This window comes from Schistocerca cancellata, chromosome 4 (genome assembly GCF_023864275.1).
Source record: "Schistocerca cancellata isolate TAMUIC-IGC-003103 chromosome 4, iqSchCanc2.1, whole genome shotgun sequence".
In the NCBI taxonomy this organism is placed as follows: Eukaryota; Metazoa; Arthropoda; class Insecta; order Orthoptera; family Acrididae; genus Schistocerca; species Schistocerca cancellata.
This window is the reverse complement of record NC_064629.1, coordinates 138,474,910-138,498,659: the sequence shown is the minus strand read 5'-3', so window position 1 is coordinate 138,498,659 and position 23,750 is coordinate 138,474,910. Positions and strand designations below refer to the sequence as shown.

Genomic DNA, 23,750 nt, shown 5'->3' with positions numbered 1-23,750 from the left:
TTAATAGATGGAGATTGAAGCATATGATATTGTCCTCAGTTGTTCCAAAAAAATGGGGTTAATTAAAAGGCTACTATTAGTTACTAAAATGTTATGGGATGGGGTAGCAAGGGAAGGTGAGACATTTAAACTTTGTAGTATAATTATGTTGAGCAAAGGTCTTCAAATTATGGATTTTTATGTGGAACAAATAGTACTCTGAAGAAGTATAGAAATCACCAAAACTATAAAAGGTAACAGAATCTATGAAAAATGATTTGTTTTCCAACTATGTACCTCAGACACTAAGGCAGATTCTGATTTGGGTTGATGTGACAGTGGAAGAATCAAGGAGTTCCAAGAACATTATGTATCCTGAACGTGTTAAACGTACACAAAATTATAACTGTGAATGTGTAGTCTGAGTTTATTGTCCACGGAATACAGATACGTTTGATCATGTGAAGGAGGTAGTATTAGTACATAATGTACCAATATTTTAGTATTAGTTAATGTCAATACAGGGGTTTACAATGATGGCACAGAAAGTTCCAGAAATGATGGAGAAAGGCAAATGTAACAATGTGAAGTAAGGAAATCTGGTCGAGAAACGACTGTCCGAAATTATAATGACAAATGTGTTGTTGTATAGCTCTGTCAGTGAAATATGAGAACTTACAGATAATTGTTTGTGTGGCGTAATAAATAGTTCTATTATTTACGTAGTTTCTAATACTGTGTCTTAAGCATTCTCGCTCAACACATAAAAGTACATCATGTGGGATACTGCTTCATGGCCTGCTCATTTATCTAATATAACCTGTTGAGTTGTTTTTATGTACTAAACATCAAGCTAGGAGTGTGGGCAACAGGATAGGCTGTGAAATCATGGATAAGCAGATGAAGGCACCATTGACACCTAAATGATTTATTGGAAAGAAGGGCTGTAGAGATCCTACATAGAGGAAGGCATTGCGGAAAACTCTAGTCTCTCTAAGATTGATCCAGTGCATTGCAAGGCCAGTAATAGAGAGCAAGATACCTCTGAGGTTTGCTATAGCAAAAACTTACCTGATCTGATTGGGGAAAGCTCATTGGCCGCCTGGGAATTGCTGTCACATCAGTGCTGACACAGTAGCATCAGTACTGGTGGTACAGAACATGGGCCCTTGCCTCCCTGCTCCAGTTTCTGAAGAAAGATTGAAAATATCAAGCCTGTTACAATACTTAAGAGTAATTATGCATTGTACGTTACCCTTCCTTCACAAAGGACCATGTGACATGGTGATTTTGCTCTGATTGGGGGCTTATAACTAATGGAGAGTTGATTAAAGAGGAAGAAAAATTTAATGGTGTTACATTCACAATATGCAATTTGCAAAAGTCATGAAAATGACAATAACAACATCATTTATGTACTGCTATCGTGATCAGCAGTAGCTGTTGCATGGAGGCATTACGGAGGCAGCAGACAGGACAAGAGTAGCCACCAGGACAGAGTAGCCGCCAGCCTGGTACCGGTAGGTATGTCTAGGAGAAGTGAGTGTAGTGATTTGCAAATCCCTGTGTTATAATCATACAGGAAGTACTGTAGAACCAACCACATTTGTAACTTTTCATTCAGTACACATAAAACAAAGGATATATGTAACTGTCTTAAGGGAGGATGTTCATTTATGAAATTGACCAAAAATGTCAATTTTCAATTTATCTTTTATTTAGTAGGAGAACTCGTGGACAATAAGTTCCCAAATTTTCAGTGATGAAATTGCATCTGAAGTGCCTGATGATGAAATTGCATTCGAAGTGCCTGTGTGACATGACATTCGTGCCATGACCACTTTTTGAAGCAACACTTCAGTACTAGCTCAGTGAACAATGATTCCATGGATTACTTTCAAGCAAACTTGCATGGGATATATCCAGAAGGCTGTTTTATAGGCTCTTTGGTTTTGTAGATCATCTGTGACAATGTTCTGTTTTTTCGAAACTGTAACAAACCAGCAGTTTTGTTTATGAAAAAGCATTTCTTGTTTGCCTTGTGCTACTGACAGAGATGGCAAGGCTATTAGACAGACCCCATCCACTGTAAATAACATGAAAAGTGCAGTATGGGCTACATATTTCCACATATTATCAACAGATTAACGTACCATTCATCATCTGCCACATTAGCTGGTGTAAATATTTCTGGGCTCAGAGGGAAAACAATCCCTACATTTAAAAAGAGAGGCTTCCAAATTGTATCCTGGATCTTCTCAAGCCCACTTACTGGTTTCCGGTCGATCCTGAACTTAAAATGAAGTATGTTCTTGGCAAAACTCAGAATCGAAATGAGTCTCTAAATTCACTCATATGGAAATGATGCCCTAAAACCATATTTTCATCTGCTACACTTGCAACTAATGATGAAGTTCTTTTATTTAATGATGAGCACGTAGGAAGGATGAAGGTATAAGAGAGAATGGTATTTAAGATACGAAATTTCACTTGATACAAAAACTGTCCATTGCTGAAAAGTCATTTGAGGAGCTGGTAAAGAAAAAAAGCAGAAAATAAGAGGAGAAACCTTGAAGGGAAAGAAGACCCTGAGTACAAATCTGGGGCCTTCCAAAGAGGCGACTAAGAAAAAAAAAACATTAGGTTGAACTTTGAACAGCATATCTGAAAATTATATTTTTCTCAGTTTATGTACCTTTTTCTCAGAATCTATGAAGACTAGAATTATGAAATTTTGTACAGTTATTTCTATTAGCTTAATAAATGTTGTCTCAAGAATAAATTTTGAAATTCTGACTGCAAGCTGATTTATGGGGCAAATTGCATAGAATTTTGTGTGAATTTAATATTATACTTACAGAATTACAATTAAAAAATTATTAAGATTCTCCTATTTGATATATTCAGGAAACCTCATGAGAGGGGTTTACTATATGCAGAGAGATTAAACAGATAACATTTTGTAGATCTCTTGAATAGTTTGTGAGAAAAAGGTACATTATTATTTTTTGAAAATAAAATTTTTAAATGTCATATAAAAGTTAAATATATATAATTCAAGCAACTTAACAGTAAATATGTTAATTTCATGTAAAGCATGACACAAAATTTCATCGTTGTATCTTCAAAATTGTGGGTTTGGTGCATCTTTTAAATAGTATGTGTTTTCCATGAATCTGTTTACTATGACACCTAATAGCCCCTCAGTCCATAGAACAAAGCTGATATCATGGTGCTAGTCATACATTATACTAGCCTGTAACAGTACACTGCCAACTAGGGTGTGGTGTCTGGATGTGTGGCTGGCCTTCACATGCCTGGGGTACTGTGAGGCTGATTACTGCCAATCACTGTCATGTCATCCCTGGTAAAACTGCAGCCGATCAAAGTGCCCTATGACTCCTTGGTGTGGTAGCTGTAAATCTGCATTTATGGTGCGGTTAAGAGTGTTATTTGGTAGGGGCCCTCTCAGAGAAGTGTGAACTTTTTAGTCTCGCCCATGTTCATAGCTGAATTCTGGAGCAACACCTGTTGTTGAGGCTAATAATTGGGGATTTGGACATTCATTTTACCTGCAACTTCTTTAACAACAATAGCAACGGCATTGTTTTTCTGTACTTGTTTACAGACAGCTCTCAAGCATCTTAAGAGCTGTAAACACTGCTGTTGCATTGACATCAAAGGGCAACTTATCTAGTTCAAATGGTGAACACATCTTGCATGCATATAGCATCTCGAATGGAGTACAGTCAATCGATTGATGCACTTTCACATTATGCAAGAACACGATGAATGGGAGCAGTCTATCCCAGTCTGTATGGCTGTGATTCAAGTAGTAAAATGGCAGTTTGAAAATAGACTTATTGACATGCTCTACACAGTCATTACATTTTAGATGGACGAGGGTAGTTTGCTACTTCTTGATTTTTAATAACGTGCAGACCTGTGTAAAAAGGTATGATACAAAGTTCCTAATTTGGTCTGTTATGATGGCTTCAGAGCTTCCATACTGTAAAATATTATATGTCACAAAAGATTTGGGCATGACTGTTTGTGCAGTCATATCTGCTTGAGGTACCATAATTAAAAACAGGTTAAGTAATCAGTAATTGATCAGAGATATTTATTATTTTGAGCTGAAACCAAGAACAGTCTCACAGTGTCAATGGCAGCCAAGTCAAAATGATTTAGTGGCTTCTGGAAGAGCTTGAAGAGGAATTGTTGGTTTTGCATATTGTACTGTTTGTGCACGTGGTAAGCAAGGCCATTCATAACTTTCGGTGTCCTCCTTACAAGTAGGCCACCAGAACTGCAAGGCTATTCGTGCATTGGTTGGATTCTTACCATTGTGGCATGCTTGTATAATATCATGTGACTGCAAAAAATATTTTCATGATAAGCAGCCAATTGCATTAGGGTGCTTTACGATAAAGGATTTTATAAATAACCATCATGTCAGGGAATGCTGCAAATTGCTTGCATTCTTTGTCCTCTTGCTGTTCTTTCTCTAGTTCAGCAACCAGGACTTCATCAGCATGTATATACCAAACATTTTGACTCAATGTTCGACATTTTGATGAAACTTTCCTGGCTTGTGCCTTACTGAGTTGTCATATTCGCTCATCTTAAGTGGTGTCTCAAAATCAGGGTGTACCAAAACAGTTGACTGTTCAAATTTCTTTTATTTTGAGTCATGCTGTTTCACACTCAGGGCAGTCCTATGTAAATATTAATTCCTTCTTTAACAAGTTGGAAAGAGGTTTAGGAACAATGGTGTTTTCCACAACCAAACAACAATGATAATTGGCTAAACTGAGAAAGGGTTTTAATGCTTTCACATTATGAGGGGAAGGAAAGTGTTTTACTGCTTCAGTTAACTATGGATTGGGTTGAACCCCTTCGGCTGAAATTATGTACCCCAAATAACTAACTTTCTCCAATTTCAGACTGAGATTTGCATTTTGTATGCAAAAAAGTGCAGATCTTAATTGTTGTGCACGTTCCTCCAGGGACTGGAGAACACAATGTTGTCATGTAAATACACTAGGCTTGTGGAACGTTACAGTTCCCTCATAAATAAATCTGCAAGCTGTTGGAACTTTGCAGGTGCATTTTGTAGTCCAAAAGGCATCTTCAGATACTCGTAGTGCACTGACGGAACTACAAATGCAGTTTTCTCGTGATCTGCTGGGGTGAGCAATACTTGTTGAGAGCCAAAATGCATGTCTAGTGTTCTGAAAGATTGACAGTTGCCTAAGTAGTCTGATGTTTAATCTGTTCTTGGATGGGGATACAAGTCCAGAGTTGTTACTTTATTCAAAACTCTCTTGTCGATGCATATTCTGTATGCTTTTTCTCTGTATGCCAATAGGCAAAGACCAGGAACTGCATGACCGTTGTATTAACCGCACTACAAACAGTTCTCTGATGCTCAGGTCAGCCACAGGTTGCAAATAAAATGAAAATCTGTATGGTTTGTGACTGATCGGCCAAGCATCTCCTGTGCCAAATCCTGTCGTTCTTCAGAAAGGTACTAAATTTTTCAAGTTGTGATTACAACTTCTCAGGCAGATACATCAACTTATCTTGAAAGTTCTGTTTTAAGGGGATTGATTGTAATGTGTACATTATAACATATTCTCTTTTACATATTAGTTTCCTCCTGTTCCTTCTTTTTCCCTTGTCTTCCCATTTCACAATTTCATTTGCTGGCGACTCTTGTATACTTGCTGAAACAGTTCTCTTGGGTGCCATGGCATCTGTCCTGCTAAAGTTATTGGTACTAACAAGGGAACCTCCCCATCGCATCTCCCTCAGATTTAGTTATAAGTTGGCACAGTGGATAGGCCTTGAAAAATTGAACACAGATCAATCGAGAAAACAGGAAGAAGTTGTGTGGAACTATGAAAAAAATAAGCAAAATATACAAACTGAGTAGTCCATGTGCAAGATAGGCAACATCAAGGATAGAGAGAGCTCAGGAGCGCCATTGTCCCGTGGTTAGCGTGAGCAGCTGTGCAACGAGAGGTTCTTGGTTCAAGTCTTCCCTCGAGTGAAAAGTTTATTTTTTTTTATTTTCAGACAATTATTATCTGTCCGTCAGATGCGAGGTGACTGCGCCGTAGCATGAGGATGCTACACCTAAACAAACATCGAAACACACGACGTCAGTCAACAACAGCGCACGGAAGAGAGAATATTCCTGCTAATGAGGCTCCCTGGCTGGCAGTTGACTGTTCGCTACTTTGGACGGGAGTGCATTAAATACGTGAGATCTATTCCGTGGGCAATACGAATCCAGCAAATATAGCTCGCGACTTCAATAACAAGGTCAATGAATATTTTCCGAACTGTAATTTTGCGGTGCGGTCGCAAAACATAGACAGTAAACTTATTACAGTGAACAGAGATGTCAATTAACGAACGGACAGATCATAACTTTGCGAAAAGAAAGGAAAAAAAATTTTCAATCGAGGTAAGACTTGAACCAAGGACCTCTCGCTCCGCAGTTGCCCACGGGACCATGGTGCTCCTGAACTCACGTTGTCCTTGATGTTACCTATCCTGCACATGGACTACTCAGTTTGTATAGTTTGCTTATTTTTTTCATAGTTCCACACAACTTCTTCCTGTTTTCTCGAATGATCTGTGTTCAGTTTTTCAAGGCCTATCCACTGTGCCAACTTATAACTAAATCTGAGGGGGGTGCGATGGGGAGGTTCCCTTGTAAGTGGTAAAAATATTTCTTCATTCAGTATAACTGGTTGACATATACCTTGTTTCATGTGCAATCACATCTCATCTAGCAGCTCGTTCTTGGGAATTGGATTCACCAGAATAACTGAGTGCATGGTGGAATTTAGATTGACCTTAACCCAGAAATCCTTCCAATTCCACCACATTTAGTTTCACATTCAGTTGACTTGAGCACTGAAGTGTGTTAATCTTCTGAGAACGGATGCCTTCCTGCCCTTCTCACCTATTCGGACAGTTTATAACCCAAAATCAACTGCACTGTGAATGTAGTGCAGGAAATGACTTCCTAGAAGCATGTCAAAATCTATAGATTTCCCCCATGATGGTACATCTACCATCAGCACAGATATTTCCATTCCAATCTTCAAATTACTCTCATGTCAGCCTACAGGGCATATTATTTTACTTCCTGAAACACTAGGATGACAACAACAAGCTGCCGCAAGGTGCGCTTGATGCTAAGCAGTGTGAATATTAAACCCATCCGCTATCTGGTATCAAAAAGTATCTTCACTTTTTTTTAATTTACTGTAATTCTACAATCAATGTCACATTTCCCACCGTTTCAAATACTTGGCTCCTCAATGAATTAATCTGAGTCAATTGGAGCTCTGGACAGTGGCTACTCCAGCTCCCCATGTGCTTCTTGAATTTTGGCCTCTTATTATTTCCTCTGTGGCCACCTCTAACACTCAGAAAATTCCTATTGTTGTTGGTACCATACACTTGGGCATTCCTGTTGCATATGACCTATTTCTCGACAATGCACGCAACACGGCCTTTGGCACTCGTGCACAAGGTGTCCTGGTCATTGGCAACAGCTGCACTGGACACTAGTTATGTGGCTCACAGTTGCTACAAATTAGTTTGTCTCTTCCCTTAATAAAGTGAGTCATACTGCTTCTTGGAAGGTAGAAGGCGACACAAAGTTGATCTCACCCATCGTTTTATGGTCAATCTGTTTAATGTAGATACGTATTGTGCTGCCCTCTGCCTCGCAAAGCAGGATATTGTTATGTTCTTGGCATTCTCTCAACACATATGTCTGGAAAAAGACAGCCTGGATTCTGTCTGCAAATGATAAGTCTTTAGCAGGTTTTTTTCTCTCATCATAGCTAACTTATCCTGATAAATACTAACACACATTTTGACTGCAAAACAAACCACCAACCCACGCCCAAGTGTTTGAAAATAGGAACCCTTTCTAAGTGAATCTAATAACTCATTATAACTACCTGCATCACCAGAGAATTTAAGTTGAATAATGTTCTACTGAAACTCACCTGTCCAGATAACTGTGCACGTTAAAGTAACACTTCCATGATGGGAAGGTGCACAGGATACAGATCGAATCCGTTGTGCCAGCCTGCCTGGATATGGTTTTACACAGTTTCCCACATCTGACTAGGTGGATACCAGGCTGTTGCCAAAGTCCCTCCTCAGTTACACAATTCGGAAACATTTAGAAACACTTTCACACACTTTCACATAGCTAACACTACACACACACACACACACACACACACACACACACACACACACACACTTGAGGTACACACATTGTGTCCCAAGGGGTAGGGGTATGGCAACAGGAAGGGCATCCAGCCACCCCTTAAATTAACCATGCCAAATCTGCTACTAACCCAGCCAGCCTTGTGCAGATGTGGGAAACAGGCACAAGAAAAAGAATAATAATATTCAGTTGAAACTCACTCAGCAGTGTGCACATACAATCCACATATTTAATGTTCTGTAGAAATGGATGCGCATTTTCATTCAACTTCCTAGATAAAGACAGAGTAAAATTATTAAAGGAGATATCTACTATCAGAGTAACTGTCATTGCTACAGGTGGTGAAGTGAAGTTACAGTGGCTTGTGGGATTGATACAGTTGCTACACTTGAACTGGTTTGCATTTTTTCAATCCCTCTAGTTACTGCTACAGCTCCAACTGCCTGATTGAAGCTTTCTGTAGTTGTTAGTTCTCCAACATAATAGTTTCAGTTTGCTGCAGAAAACTGCTCCATATTGACTCCATTCCCAACACAGTTACTATTAACAATTCCCTCTACAGTTGAAATACTTCTGCTACATGCATCATTTCCCTGGTCTTCAGTCCTAACAATTACTTTTCTCAACCTTCATTCTAAAAATTTTAAACTTTCACTCTTTGAGTAAATTAATAAAATAAACAGCATAGGGCCACACTTCAATTACGCGAGGTGACAAATCAATAATAATAATAATAATAATAATAATAATAATTAGCAAATTTCATCAGGCAAATGCCGTTTTTATGAAATTGGAGATATTCAGGCTTTACGCCATGCTCCTGTTAAGCTGTAAATAAAGATACCTTTTAAATAGATGTTCTTGGGTCTGATTTCTATTTTCTGGCTCAGCAATCCCCATAGTGGCCTAAAATAATAGCAGCTCAACAATCACAATTGGCATCTTCAGGCTACCATGAGGAGGACACTGTTGGGGCGGCCATGGTGGAAAACTGCCAGCTGACAGTGTGTGTGGCAGAGCAGGAGCTGACATAACAACTCTCCACACTGACAAACGAGCAGGCAGGTAGGCTGCTGAAGAAGTGGTCAGATACCAACACCTGATGCACCCCTGTACATAGTGTTGTACCTGGACAATTCAAATGGTTAGCAACATGTTACCATGCCAGACAGCACTCAGCCATGCAGAAATGAGAACTACCTACTTCTTCAGCACACACACAGCACTCATGACTTGGTGAGATCAGAAGACAATGAAAGCATAGCACAATGGGGCTGTTCAGCACACCCTTGCACTGTAAGCAAATAGTGTGTTCGACATGAATGTGTTATTTTAGGTGTCTATTAATAGCCATAACTAGGCTCAAAGGTTACATGTCAGAGTCCACTCCTGACACCAGTGTGTAGAGGCTGCGAATTTATGAGTTCTGAGAAGAACACATAGTGAAAACCAAAGTGATTTATTGGAAAAAAAAGGGATATAGACGTATTACATAGCAGAAGGCATTGCAGAAAACTCCAGTGTCTCCAGGGTGGAATGTAACAATATTTTGAAAAGGAAAGTTGCTACTCACCATATAGCAGGGGTGCTGAGTTGCAGATAGGCACAACAAAAAGACTGTCACAAATGAAGCTTTCAGCCAGTAAGGCCTTCGTCTAAAATAGATCACACACACTCACAAATGAAGCTTTCAGCCAGTAAGGCCTTTGTCTAACATAGATCACACACACACACACACACACACACACACACACACACACACACACAGAAAGCTTCATTTGTGACAGTCTTCTTGTTGTGCCTATCTGCGACTCAGCATCTCTGCTATATGGTGAGTAGTAACTTTCCTTTTCATAATATCGTTGTATTCCGTCCTGGATTTGATTAGATGTGTGCCAAGGCTAGTAACAGAGATCAATCTTCCTCCCAGGTCTGCTATGGCTAAAACTCACCTGATCTGGTTGGGCAAATCTCATTAGTCACCTGGAAAATGCCACACCATCAGTACTGACACCACAGCAGCAGCACTAGTGGTACAACACAAGGGCCCTCACATCACTGCCCCAGCCTCAGAAGAAGGATCAAAAATATTGAGATTGTTACAGTACTCAATAATAATAATAATAATAATAATAATAATAATAATAATGTTCATTGAATACTTGTGGGACATGGCAGGGCTGAAGAAAATATTCCAGCAAGAATTCTGACTGACTGACTTCTGGTTTGCCACTTAATGGATGAAGGGACTGATGACCCTACAGTTTAATCCCTTTCACTCCAAACTAACCAACCAACCAACCATCGAACTGCCTATACCATTGTTTGAACAACTCCAGAATTGTTCAAATTGGTATAACAGAACTTTGTGCCACCATGTCATGCCTGCATAGTAGCTGGAGTATGCCACTTTGAGTAACTGTTGTGAGTGTAGCAACTTGAAAAATTTATGCTCACTGTTAAAATTATTACAAACAATTTTTTTTGTGCTTGGACATTCATCGCTGTCAGCAAGACCAATGGTAAACTTAATTTTTTAAAATTTTTGTTATAAATTTTGGTGCAGTCAGCATTGGACCAGCATTCCTTACCTCAAACTAATTCATTTTCCTTTCTACATCATTTCTGAAAGTTTTATTGTTATCAGGTACATTATGTATATGGTACTTTAGATACAGTAGCAGTAGACTGGTTGGGCTTGGAGTTTACTCAGCACTGCAGGAGCAATATTTTTGAGATAAGTAGTACTAAAGGGGTAAATTTCTATTTGCATGAGTGTTCAGGTAATGTTTCGTTATATATTTATATTTCTAATCAAATAGCAATTCATGATACTAGTGTTCTTGTGTGTTAATCGACACAGATAGGTGTAGGTATGGCCTGACCTGAGGGCAGGTGCAATGACAGTGCAGTATAAATAATAGTGGGGAAAATGACTGAAATATAGCACTCTTACAAGCTATAATGTGGAAATATTTATGGATGATGATCAGGAGTGAAGTACGAGTACATGATAGGACAACAAAAATAAAGTAGTGGAAGTGCCATTCTCAGATTCTTTGGAAGAATTCTGAGAAGATATAGCTCACCTATGCAGATAATCACCCAAGTCTTGCCCACCAGTATCACACAATGTTTCTCATTCTCACTAAACAGCTTGGGCTACAGAATAGACAAATGCTGAAGTGGAGTTAGAGTTTGTGATGAGTATTTACTGTAATATCCACGTTACTGTTTCTTGTTGTCTTCAGTCTGAAGACTGGTTTGATGCAACTCTCCAGGCACTCTATCCAGTGCAAGATTCTTCATCTCAGAATAACTAATGCAGCCTATATCCATTTGAACCTGCCTACTGTATTAATATTTTGGTCACCCTTTTCAATTTTTATCCGCCCTCCCCCTCCCCCTCCCCCTCTCTCTCCACACACACACACACACACACACTCTCTCTCTCTCTCTCTCTCTCTCTCTCTCTCTCTCCAATACTAAATAGAAGATTCCTTGATGTGTCCTATCAACCAATCTCTTTTTTTACTTAAGTTGGCCACAAATTTCTTTTCTCTCAAGTTCTATTCAGTACCTCCTCATTAATTACACTATCTACCCACCAAGCCTTCAGCATTCTTCTGTAGCAACACATTTTGAAAGCTTCTATTCTTTTCATGTGTGAACTGCTTATTATCCATGTTTCACTTCTATGCAGGACTACACTCCAGACAAATACCTTCAGAAAACACTTCCTAACACTTTGGTGGTAAAAAGCATCAATAATTTTTCATATGCTTTTTACCACCAGTCGTGCCATGCTGTAATTGCATACTTTTTCAACACACTGACAGCAAAATTAATGTACAAATTGATGTGAACAAAACTATTCTGCAGATTAAGTAGACGTTTCTCTTAAGTTACTGCATGTTGTGGGCTAGCAAAACAAAAACCAAAAAATTGCTTTCTCTCAGTGCCTGACTGAGAACTTTCTACCCTGCACGCGCGCGTGTGTGTGTGTGTGTGTGTGTGTGTGTGTGTGTGTGTGTGTGTGTGCACGCACGCACACAGGGCACATTTGTCGACATCAAGATGATTAGAAGCAGCACAGTAACTGAATCTGACAAGGATGGGGAAAGAAATGAAGTGTTACTTTTTTGAAGAAACATTACTTAATTTCTTAGAGTTTACTGAATTGATTTAGGGAAACCATGACAACTCTGTCAGAATATCTTACTTTGTACTACTCTTGATTATGAAATCAGTGTTTTAACAACTGGTTGTGTCATTGGTATGCAGATTTTCTTCATTTTACTCGAATTGCACAAAGAAAATCAAAATGACTTCAACAAGACCGTGGCCAGTTCAGTCTCTATATAAATTTTGTTAAATCAGATAAAGTGCCTCCTACCTAACCACCTGGCTGCTGATTTTAATATCACATTTTAAAGACAGGGATTTTTGCACAGAGTGTAAAATGATAGGTTCAGAAAACTAGGCTGAGAAAGTAGTACAAGTAGTTTTTAAGAATACTGTGATTCAGAAAATTAGGGTACAACACACTGTGAAAATTTTAATTTAATGTGTATTTGGGGGACTTATGTTTACATTGATCTACATCTACATACATACATACATACATACACACTCTGCATAGTGGAGGATACCTTGTACCACTACTAGTAATTTCCTTGCCCATTCCACTTGCAAATATAACAAGAGGAAAGGTGAGTACCTATATGCCTCTGTACAAGCCCTAATTTCTCTTATCTTCGTGGTCCTTATGTGAAATGTACATTGGTTGCAATAGGGTTGTTCTGCAGTCAACTTCAGATGTCAGTTCCCTAATTTTTTTCGACAGTGTTGCTGAATTTTCAAGTCAATGTTGATGTCTAATGGGACCATATGGTGTTCAGCATGTAGAATGACAGCTGTTAATTTTTAATGCTCTTCTGTGCTTTGTGTATGTGGTATTAAAATTTCTGCTTGTCTGTCCTACATACACTGATCAGCCAGAGAATTATGACCACCGACCTCCTATTGATATAAACCCATCCAGGCGATTAGCAGCATAACCTGGTGGGGCATGACTGCTAGCCAGACACACGCACGGTGCATATAGTATCAGTCAGTGTGTAGATTGAGAAAGGCACGTGATCGATGTGAGTTTGACCAAGGGCAGATTGTGATGACCCGAAGGCTCAGCATGAGCATTTTTTAAACTGCATGACTTGTCGGGTGTTCAACAAGTATGCTGTGGTGAGTGTATTCAACACAAAGGTGAACTTGTGTCCATTACAGATGTCAGACGTCATAGGCTGGGCAGACTATTAAAACAGGACAGGCTGTCAACTGTGGTGGAACTAACATCACACTTTAATGCTGGGCAGAGGACAAATGTGTCTGAACACACAGTGCACCAAACACGTTGGGCCTCTGCAGCCAACGACCTGTGCATGTGCCAGTGTTAACACCATGACATCAGCAACTACATCTGAAATGGATGTGTGACCATTGGCACTGGACATTGGTGCAGTAGCAGAACACTGCATGGTCTGATGAATGCTGATACCTTCTTCATGATGCCGATGGGAGGGCGCAAATCCCTCTTCATCCAGGGGAACAGCTCATTGACACCTGTACTGCAGGACGGAGACAAGTTGGCGGCGACTCCATTATGGTCTGGGAAAGATTCACGTGGGCAGCCATGAGTCCAGCGGAGCTCGTATAAGGCACCTAGACAACCAAGCTGTATCATACACTGTTTGCAGACTACGCACACCCCTTCATGAGATCTTGTTTCCTGATGGCAGTGGCATTTTTCAACAAGATAATGTGCCATGTCACAAGGCCAGGAATGTGATGTAGTGATTCGAGGAACACAGTGGCAAGTTCCAATTGTTGTGCTGGCCCCCAAACTTGCCAAATCCGAATCTGGTCGAACACATCTGGGATGTGATTTAACGTGGCGCCATACCTGATTGCCCCCCTCCCCAGAATTTATGACATTTAATGACTTGTGTGTGCAGATGTGGTCTCAACTCCCTCCAGCGACCTACTAAGGCCGAATTGCTTTCATACCTCAATGTGTTGCTGCTGTTATCTGTGCCAAAGGTGGACATACCAGCTATTAAGTAGGTGGTCATAATGTTCTAGCTGACCATTGTAAATTGATTTGCAGTCCTGGCAGTCAGTTGGTAACAGGCTGTGTGTGTGTGTGTGTGTGTGTGTGTGTGTGTGTGTGTGTGTGTGTGTGTGTGTTCCAGGTATCTGTTTTGTAACAACAAGCAGCTGGTACAGTCTCACTTACAACAAAAGGCAGCCCACAGAATAGGCGACATACTCAGTAAAACAGGGCTCAAAACAGTCTACAGAACACACAACTCAATACAGAGAAGTTCATTAGTTAGTTTAAAGTTCATTGGATCATTTTGCATGGTAAATCATAATGATGTGGAAGGAGTCAGTTTACATTTGCGTTGCATATTAATTTGTAAATGTGGCTATGTGCTCAACATTTATAAGTTTTTTACTATAATAATAATAATAATAATAATAATAATAATAATAATAATAATTCATTAATGGAATAGAGGGATTTGTCAAAGAGAAACTTTTTTCAGTTTGTTTTCAAATTTTACCATGCTGTCTGTAGGACATTTTATATCACCAGCTAAGTAATCAAAAATTTTGGTGCAGCATTGTGCACCCCCTTTTGTGCTAAAGACAACTTTAACATGGAGAAATGAATGTCATTTTTTCTTCTGGTATTGCAATTATGTGCATCATTGTTTTTTTTAACTGTAGTGGATTATTTACAACAAACTGAACGGATAAATACACTCTGGACCAGTAGCCAGAAAGCCGAACTCCTTAACAGGTGTCTGCAAGATGTTCATGGTGAGCACCACATATTATTCTTACAGCATGTTTTTGACCAATGAAGTCTTTCTTTCTTAAAGATGAGTTATCCCAGAAAATTATTCCATATGAGATTATTGAATGCAAATATTCAGAATATCTCAACTTACTGATTTCTCTCTCCTGAAGTTTGCAGTGATTCTAAATGCAAATGTGACTGAACCAAGACATTTTAGGAGTTCTAAAATGTGATTTTTCCAGTTTAAATTCTCATTAAGATAGACACCTAAGCATTTTGAAGCTTCCACCCATTTTTTTACTTCTTCATCAAGTTTTACACTTATCATTGGTGTAGTACCTCTAGATGTGCAGAACTGAATATGTTGTGTCTTTTTAAAATTGAGGATGAGACAATTTGCAGGAAATCAGTCAATAATACTTTCAAGAACATTGTTTACCATTCCTTCTGTTTCTGTATATATGCTTGGATTGATTGGAATATTAGTGTCATCTGCAAAAAGAACTAATTCTGCTTGTTGTGTATTAGGTAGAAGATACATCTATGAGGAACAATAGTGGACCTAACAATGAGCCTTGGGGAACATGATTTCTCCCCAGTCAGAATTAAGTCCCGGTGTTATATTGGTGGAATTACGAAGTACAACTTTCTGCACTGTTTCGATTAGCTGCGACATTATCCATTGGTTGGCTTTACCATCAGTCACATAAAACTTCAATTTATCTAGGAGAATACTGTGATTCACACAGTCAAATGCCTTAGATAGGTAGCAGAAAATACCAACTGGTGCAGTTTCATTATTTATTGCTTGTAAAATTTCATGAGTGAACATGTAAATGGTATTCTCAGTAGCGAAACTCTTCTTAAACCCAAACTGTGATTTGCTGAGGATATTATGGTCGCTAAGGTGAAGTACTGCTCCAGAATACACCATATTCTCAAAGATTTTGGAAAAAGATGTCAGCAGTGGAAGACATCATAACTTGTTGACATCTCTCTTATCACCTTTCTTAAAGAGGGGTTAACAATGGCATATTCCAGTCTCTCTGGAAAAATACCTTAATTTAGTGATGACTTACGTATTTCAGATAAGTCTGGGTTTAATGTATGGGAACGTTCTTTAGTACTCTATTGAAAACACCATAAAAACCACAGAAACTTTTATTTTTTGTGAGAATGTATAATGTTCTTAATTTCATAAGGAGAAGGTGGTGATACGTTCATATGACAGAATTTTATGAGGGTTACTTTTTTCACACACTGCTGTGATTTTTCTCTTGAGCTGTTTGTCCCTATGCTTTCTACTTCTGCAAGATCTGTATTTGTTTTTGCCAGCATATGCATTTCCCTTTTTTGTATTTTAATCCCTCAAGTGATCCATGGTTTTTTACATTTCTGTTTAATGTCCTTTCTGATTACCTTATATGAAAAGCTATTGTCAGATGTTAAGAATTTGTACTGGAACAGATTAAATTTTATGTTAGCATTTTGTTCATTGTAAATTTCATCCCAGGTGATATCTTGCAAACATTCTTAAATTTTTTTTTTTTTGCTGGTGGTATCAAATATTCTAACTGATTTCCACTGAGGAGTATCCATACTGTAAGGCGCTATGTTATTCATCCTAACTAACTGTGCATCACGATCAGAGAGAGCATTTGTTACTAAGTAATCAGTTCTATTCTTGTTTTGAGCTTAACCAAAGGAAACATTATCAATTAAAGTCTTACTGTTGCATTCATCTGTGTTGGAAAGTTAATTACTGACAAGGGGAGGCCACAACGTTGGGTTGATGGATTTCTTCAAACGTTGTACACCTTTAGTAGACCGTTACAACAACACAATGTGGAAGTAGTAAGGTGCACTACTCTGGCAATTCCTAGAAAATCGCAAAAGAAGTTTCATGCGTCTGTTATGTAACTGGTGCATCTGTGGGGAGGGGCTGGCTGTAAGAAGTCATTGTGGTCAAGTTTTTAGCATCCGCGCTTTGCAAGAGCGTTGTGGGTGAGGCAACTGTTCGAAACCTACTACCACTTACTTTTTAATTTATAGTTTTTGCTACATTGGTCACATTCTTTAATTTATATGACATTTGAGAGGTAATGTAATGAAAAAAGCATTTTCATGAAGTTGTAGTGAATTTCATATTTGACTACTTACTATTTCTAGTTAAATTTTTCAAGGAAGGGGGACAAGGCTTGGAAAGCCCAAGTCAAACCTCGATAAATAATGATGCAAATGATGTTATTCACAATCAGTAATATAATAAGTCACAATGTGCCAGACCACAAAAGTAATGTACAATTACTCGTCAGATGTGGTCTCGACATCACACGTTGCAGTGTAGTATTTATCATACAGACATGAAATCAGAAATTGAAATTTCATGCAAACACACATGGTTTTTTTTTCATTATTTTACCTCTCACATGGCATATAAATTCAATAATATGACCAGTGATGAAAAAAAATAGATTAATAATTAAGTTCAAGTGGTAGATTAACTGTTGGGTCATACACACACGTCTTATGACGCTCGAACGCTAATCACTTGATCACCACACATCCAGCATCTACGCGCACATACATAAGCCACATAATGGACGTGTAAAACTTCTCTTGCAATTTTCTTGGAATTGCCAGAGTAGTGCACCTTACTATTTGCACATTGCATTGTTTTAATGGTCTACTAAAGATGTACAAAGTTTGAAGTACCGGGTGATCAAAAAGTCAGTATAAATTTGAAAACTTAATAAACCACGGAGTAATGTAGATAGAGAGGTAAAAATTGACACACGTGCTTGGAATGACATGGGGTTTTATTAGAACAAAAAAAAAAAAAAAAAAAAAAAGGTTCCGAAAATGTCCGACAGATCTCTTGCGCGCGTCGTTTGGTGGTGATCGTGTGCTCAGCCGCCACTTTCATCATGCTTGGCCTCCCAGGTACCCAGACCTCAGTCCGTGCAATTATTGGCTTTGGGATTATCTGAAGTCGCAAGTGTATCGTGATCGACCGACATCTCTAGGGATGCTGAAAGACAACATCCGACGCCAATGCCTCACCATAACTCTGGACATGCTTCACAGTGCTGTTCGCAACATTATTCCTCGACTACAGCTATTGTTGAGGAATGATGGTGGACATATTGAAAATTTCCTGTAAAGAACTTCATCTCTGCTTTGTCTTACTTTGTTATGCTAATTATTGCTATTCTGATCAGATGAAGTGCCATCTGTCAGATATTTTTTGAACTTTTGTATTTTTTTTGTTCTAATAAAACCCCATGTCATTCCAAGCATGTGTGTCAATTTGTACCTCTCTATCTACACTATTCTGTGATTTATTCAGTTTTCAAATTTATACTGACTTTTTGATCACCCGGTACATCCGTGATCTCAACATCATGGTCTCCTCTTGTGAGATCAAATTGTAGGATCCAAATAAGGTTTCCAGATCATTTTTCCTATCAGTATGCATTAGAAAATCTACAGTGAAGTCACAACAGACTATGAACCGCTTGCTGCTGTTTGACAGATAGCATAGCATAGTAAGGAATCCAGATTATTTATAAACAGTTCAAAATTCCCCAGTGGGAATCTGTGTACAGTTACAATTAGAAGCAAACTATTTTTCAGTATTAATTCACAAGCACACACTCCTGTGCACTGATCACTAAAAGTTTTACTTGTCTCTGTGTTTTTGATTCTGTCTTAATATATGTAACAACTCCTTTTTTCCCATATTAGTTCTGCTTGAGAAAGCTACTGTAGTGTAATCTTTTATATGTAACTTATCTAACCCTGTGGCTATGCGGAGCTCAGACAGGCACATGATGTTGTCTGTTCACAGCTCTCAAAACTTTCCAAACAGGCAAGAAACCTTCTGATGAAATCTTCTCAGGCTTCCATCTGAGTAGCTGTGTCAAAAATCCGCAACGTTTTTGATGAGTCATTCTCATCATCTTCTGGCGAAGTGTCGATGGACCACGGCAATCCTCTGTATATAGCTGGTCAGCAGTGCGTGGCGGCAGTCCCTCCCCACCCCTCGTACCAGCGCTGGGCCGCGTGGGGCTGAGTGACGCCGGCCGCCTGCCTGTTAGTCTAGTTTAGAGTCTCGGAGCGTTAGCAGCTGAGCACAGTCCTGGCGTATAGCTGCTATTACAGGGTTCCACGCCAAACTTAAATGGTAGCCCTCGTCCCTGTTGATGAGATTGTCATGTAATCTTCTTTCGAAATAAGAGGGCTACCATTTAAGTTCAGCGTGGAAACTTGCAATATCAGTTATACGCCGAGACCATGCTCAGCTGCTAACTCTCCGCGACTCTAAGCTAGACTAATGAGGCAGGCGGCCGGCGTCGCCTGGCCTCGTGCGGCTCCCCCCACCACCACCAGCTCAGCGCCGGTAGGAGGTATGGGGAGAGACGGATGCCGCGCACCGCTGAACAGCTATATGTAGAGGACAGCTGCGGTCCATCGACACTTCACCAGAAGATGATGAGAATGACACTCATTGAAACGTCGTGGATTTTCAACGCAGCTACCCGGATGGAAGCCCGAGAAGATTTCATCAGCAGTTTACACTGGGAAAGCCTACATTCACATAAGAAACCTCCTGTCTTATTATTCAGCCTTCTAATATTTTGATGAAATAAGCTAACCTTACTTTTCTGTGTATACTTAGAAATTTTGTGGGGCCCTTCTGTTATTTTGATTTCTTTCAAAACAGAGTGCCTGAATGCTGATTTTAACCTAAAAAGATGTGCCTGCACTCATATGATTTCATTTCAGTCAGAATGACTGCTCAACTCAGTGTTCACACAGCTCAAAGCATTTTAACCCAGTGGCACTGCAGGAACTCCACAAAACTCACATTTGTGCATGTAGTTGCTACTCTTATTTCATTGAGGTCACTCTTAATGCTGTAATGCTGTCCTTAGCCAGACTGTTCCCTGTTCCACCCACTACAATAACCTGATCCTCTTTACCAAAACCTTTGCACAAATTTTCTATGTCCTCTTGTCACCTTGGCTTCACAATACTTGTGACCTGGTACCCTGTTCCGAAAACAAGGGCAACCAATACAAACACAACATTTCTGGTATTTACCAACTGCCATGCCATGGCTGCAATCATATTATATAGGACAGATAAGCAGAAACTTTAATACCAGATACATAGAACACAGAAGATCATTAAAAAGTAACATTTTATTCTGCATCTGCTGGACACTTTATTGACATTAAACACAGCCCAACGGACATCATCATTGATTGGGAAATTCTCAAGTGCACCAACAGCCCCCCACAAAACCTAATAATTGAAGACATTATCAAATTCAAAAAGCCATAGTTTGAAGAAAAATAAATAGTACATGAGTACACAGCTCTCTCTCTAATGGAACTCTGTTACACACACACACAGACACAGAGAGAGAGAGAGAGAGAGAGAGAGAGAGAGAGAGAGAGAGAGAGAGCGCTAGCTAGCTATCTTTGACATGAAATAGGTAATGTCAGGTCTAACCATAACATTCCCAGTCATGAAATTTCAAAGTAAATAACTATTCTACATTAAGTTCTTTATGGTTGCAGATAACATACTGTAGGGAAAAAAAGCATGTAATAACAAGACATATGTACAAAACTTTGTCTGTTTTTTTCAGATTTGTGAATACTGTCTTAAAAACTCAAATTAATATGTGTAAAAGCAGTAAAGAGCATTTTTCCTGCTTAATAGACACAAAATAAAAGTCCACTGATGATGCTGAAACTTCAGCAAAACATGTCTAGGAAATAGAAGAAAGGTAAAACTGTGCTTTGCTCAAGGCGAACCCCCTCCATAAACAGATATATTTGTAAGCAAATTTGGATAGAAGAGCTTCAACCTGAAGATGATATATAAAATTGGTTTGTTGTACTGAGTTCTACAGATGATTGCAATGACATTGCCATGTTTTTGTGCTACTGCAGTCAAAACATCTTAATTATCAGTCATTAATGACACACTGGGAAAATCGGTGAGTACAGAAACATTAAATCTATAGCAGCAAATGTGCTTCTTGTGTGACATCACACGTGTAATAGACAGTGTACATTGTAAATTGCTGACAAACTTCATACAGACATAAGACTGATTATTTGATGGTCATGCACATGGATGAGAAGACGAATACTTTTACTACGTGGTTATCACAGATGGCATTGTGAAACACTGTGATAGCACATCATTGTAATTACTGTTTTTTAATAAGGTTTCTTTGTTATATCTGTAATTTCAGCCCTCCATCTAATGAATACCTGCTGCAATTATATCGTTACCTTTCTTGCTACACATTGGTAATTCAGTGACAGGAAATATGGGAGTGGAAACTACCTTCTCCCTATCCCTTTTCTTTCTTGCATCCTGTCTTCTGTAATACATATTGAAACAATTAAGCAAATATGAAAAGTAGTTTGTCAACAGTTGTTTGTTTATCATTTCCAGAAGCGCATAAAAAGATGAACAACCCTGATAACATTTCGAAGAAAAATAGAGATTTAAACCTGAACCAGAACAATCACTGCCATACTTACGGAGAAGATGAAGAGGAAGAAGAAGAAGAGGAGGAGTTTGATCCTCAAATGAGTTCTGTAAATTGTAGTGGTGAGGTGGCCCTCCGTCCCAGCACATCGAGTGCTTCTAATGAAGCTGTAAACAGAGATGGTCAACTTAGTTCTCACAACAAAGAAGACGAGAAATATATTGTAATAATAAGGTGAGATGAATGTAAATATTTTGTTTGCATTGTTCATCACTATTTAGTGGGTTTCTTATCCCATTCATTATCTTACCATACATCAATGTGTTTGTGTCAGATATGGCAATCAATCACATGCTACATACAGTGGTGTCTTATAATGTCATAATTGAAGACTGTGGGAGAAAAGGGATGACTGTGGGAAGAAAAGGTAGATAAATAAGAAGTGAAATACATAAAAGAAAATGAAGGAACCAGTATATGGGTCTCAACACCTGAAATGTAGAGAGTAGTAGTTTGAGCCAGAAAGGAAGAATACAGGGCAATGAATAGGATTGATTAGAATAGGGCGTAGGGCTTGTCCATTTAACATATGTGCTGCAGTACACTTGCCACACACTATTCATTGTTACTATGTTACTGTACTTAGTCTTTATTTCTCACATGCCTTGCAGTCTCCTCCATTCTCAATGGCCATTGTGCTACTAGTCCCACTCGAAAATCAGCAGTTGCAAGTACCTCTCTTCCATGCAATTTAAGACTTTGTATTCACCTACACAGTGAGGGTAGTATTTCATATTGACATCTTAGCAACATCTAATGTTTGCTCTTTGCATCAACTTCATACAGATAACTTAGAATATTTTCATTTTACATTCATTTTAAGAAAAAAACGAACACCTTGAATGACTAGAGATATTAACAGGACATGTACATTAGTATCTTCTGCAGAAATATTAACAGGACATGTACATTAGTATCTTCTGCAGAAATGTTAGCAGGACATGTACATTAGTATCTTCTGCAGAAATGATTAACATTTCAGTCACCCTGGCTCAACATGTGGCCTGTTGCCTAGTAGGCACAGGATCCGGCATGGGCCCTGATAACTTCTTCCATGCATGATGGCATCGATGCGTATAAGGTGAGAATGGTATCCTGTGGTATAGCCATCCATGCTGCGTTCAACTGGTTCCAAAGTTCATCTCCAGTGGATGGCATCAGCTCACAGCACTGCTCCCCATCGTTTCACTATATCCCACACATTTCAATTGGTGACAAGTCCGGTGATCTGACATACCAGGCAAAGAGGCTGACTTCCTATGACACCAAGAAGGCACGTGTTCATGCAGCAACATAGGGTCATGCATTGTTGTGTTGAAAAATAGCGTCTGGGGTGTTGTGCAGAAAGGGTGTGGCTATGGGTCACAGGATGTCATTTGTGTAGGTCACAGTGCCCTGGACACACACCAACTGTGATTTGTGGTTGTACCCAATAGCACCCAACACCATAAGTCCTTGAGTTGGCATTGTATGTCTTGTGCGAACAGTCACTGTGATGCCACTCCACCTGTCTGCGGTGAACCAAAATGCGGCCATCGTTGTCAGACAGACAGACAGAACATAGATTCATCCGAAAACTCTGTCTGATGCCATTCCTGCCTCAGTGACATTGGTCTGTATACCATTGCCATCTAACATATTTCTGTACATCCGTCAAATGTAGGCGGAGAACTGATCGATGCACACATAACCCATGCCGTAATAAATGGCAGTGAACTGTCACCCTTGATAGTGTATGATGTGTTACACTGTTGTCCCAGAGCCAAGGAGGATGCAGATCTGTCCTGCAATCATTCGGATGAGGTGTTGATCTTGGAGGCAGGGTGTGTCTGGGTGGTGTGACCTAACCCATCTTGTCGAGTTCTACAACCTTCTGTGACCCATTCTGCACACACCCATTTCATTGCAAAAACAGTTCATCCCACACAAACAGCAATTTTGTGGGTGGAGGAATTGCATTCTCTCGTGCCAATAATGCACCCTATTTCAAACTCACTACTAGGCATCCTGCATGTCTCCTCAAGTCACACTGATCTATTACCTTCAGCTTATAGTGACAA

At 39.3% G+C, this 23,750-nt stretch overlaps 1 protein-coding gene across 2 annotated transcripts in view; it reads left to right on the top strand.

Annotated features, from left to right (window-relative positions):
- LOC126183308 (zinc transporter foi) overlaps nucleotides 1-23,750 on the top strand; it is a 161,040-nt gene that overhangs the window by 108,107 nt on the left and 29,183 nt on the right. For both annotated transcript variants that reach the window (XM_049925153.1, XM_049925152.1), the window contains exon 9: nucleotides 21,594-21,864. In XM_049925153.1, coding sequence (XP_049781110.1) covers nucleotides 21,594-21,864 — 271 coding nt within the window. The remainder of the gene's footprint in view (nucleotides 1-21,593; nucleotides 21,865-23,750) is intronic.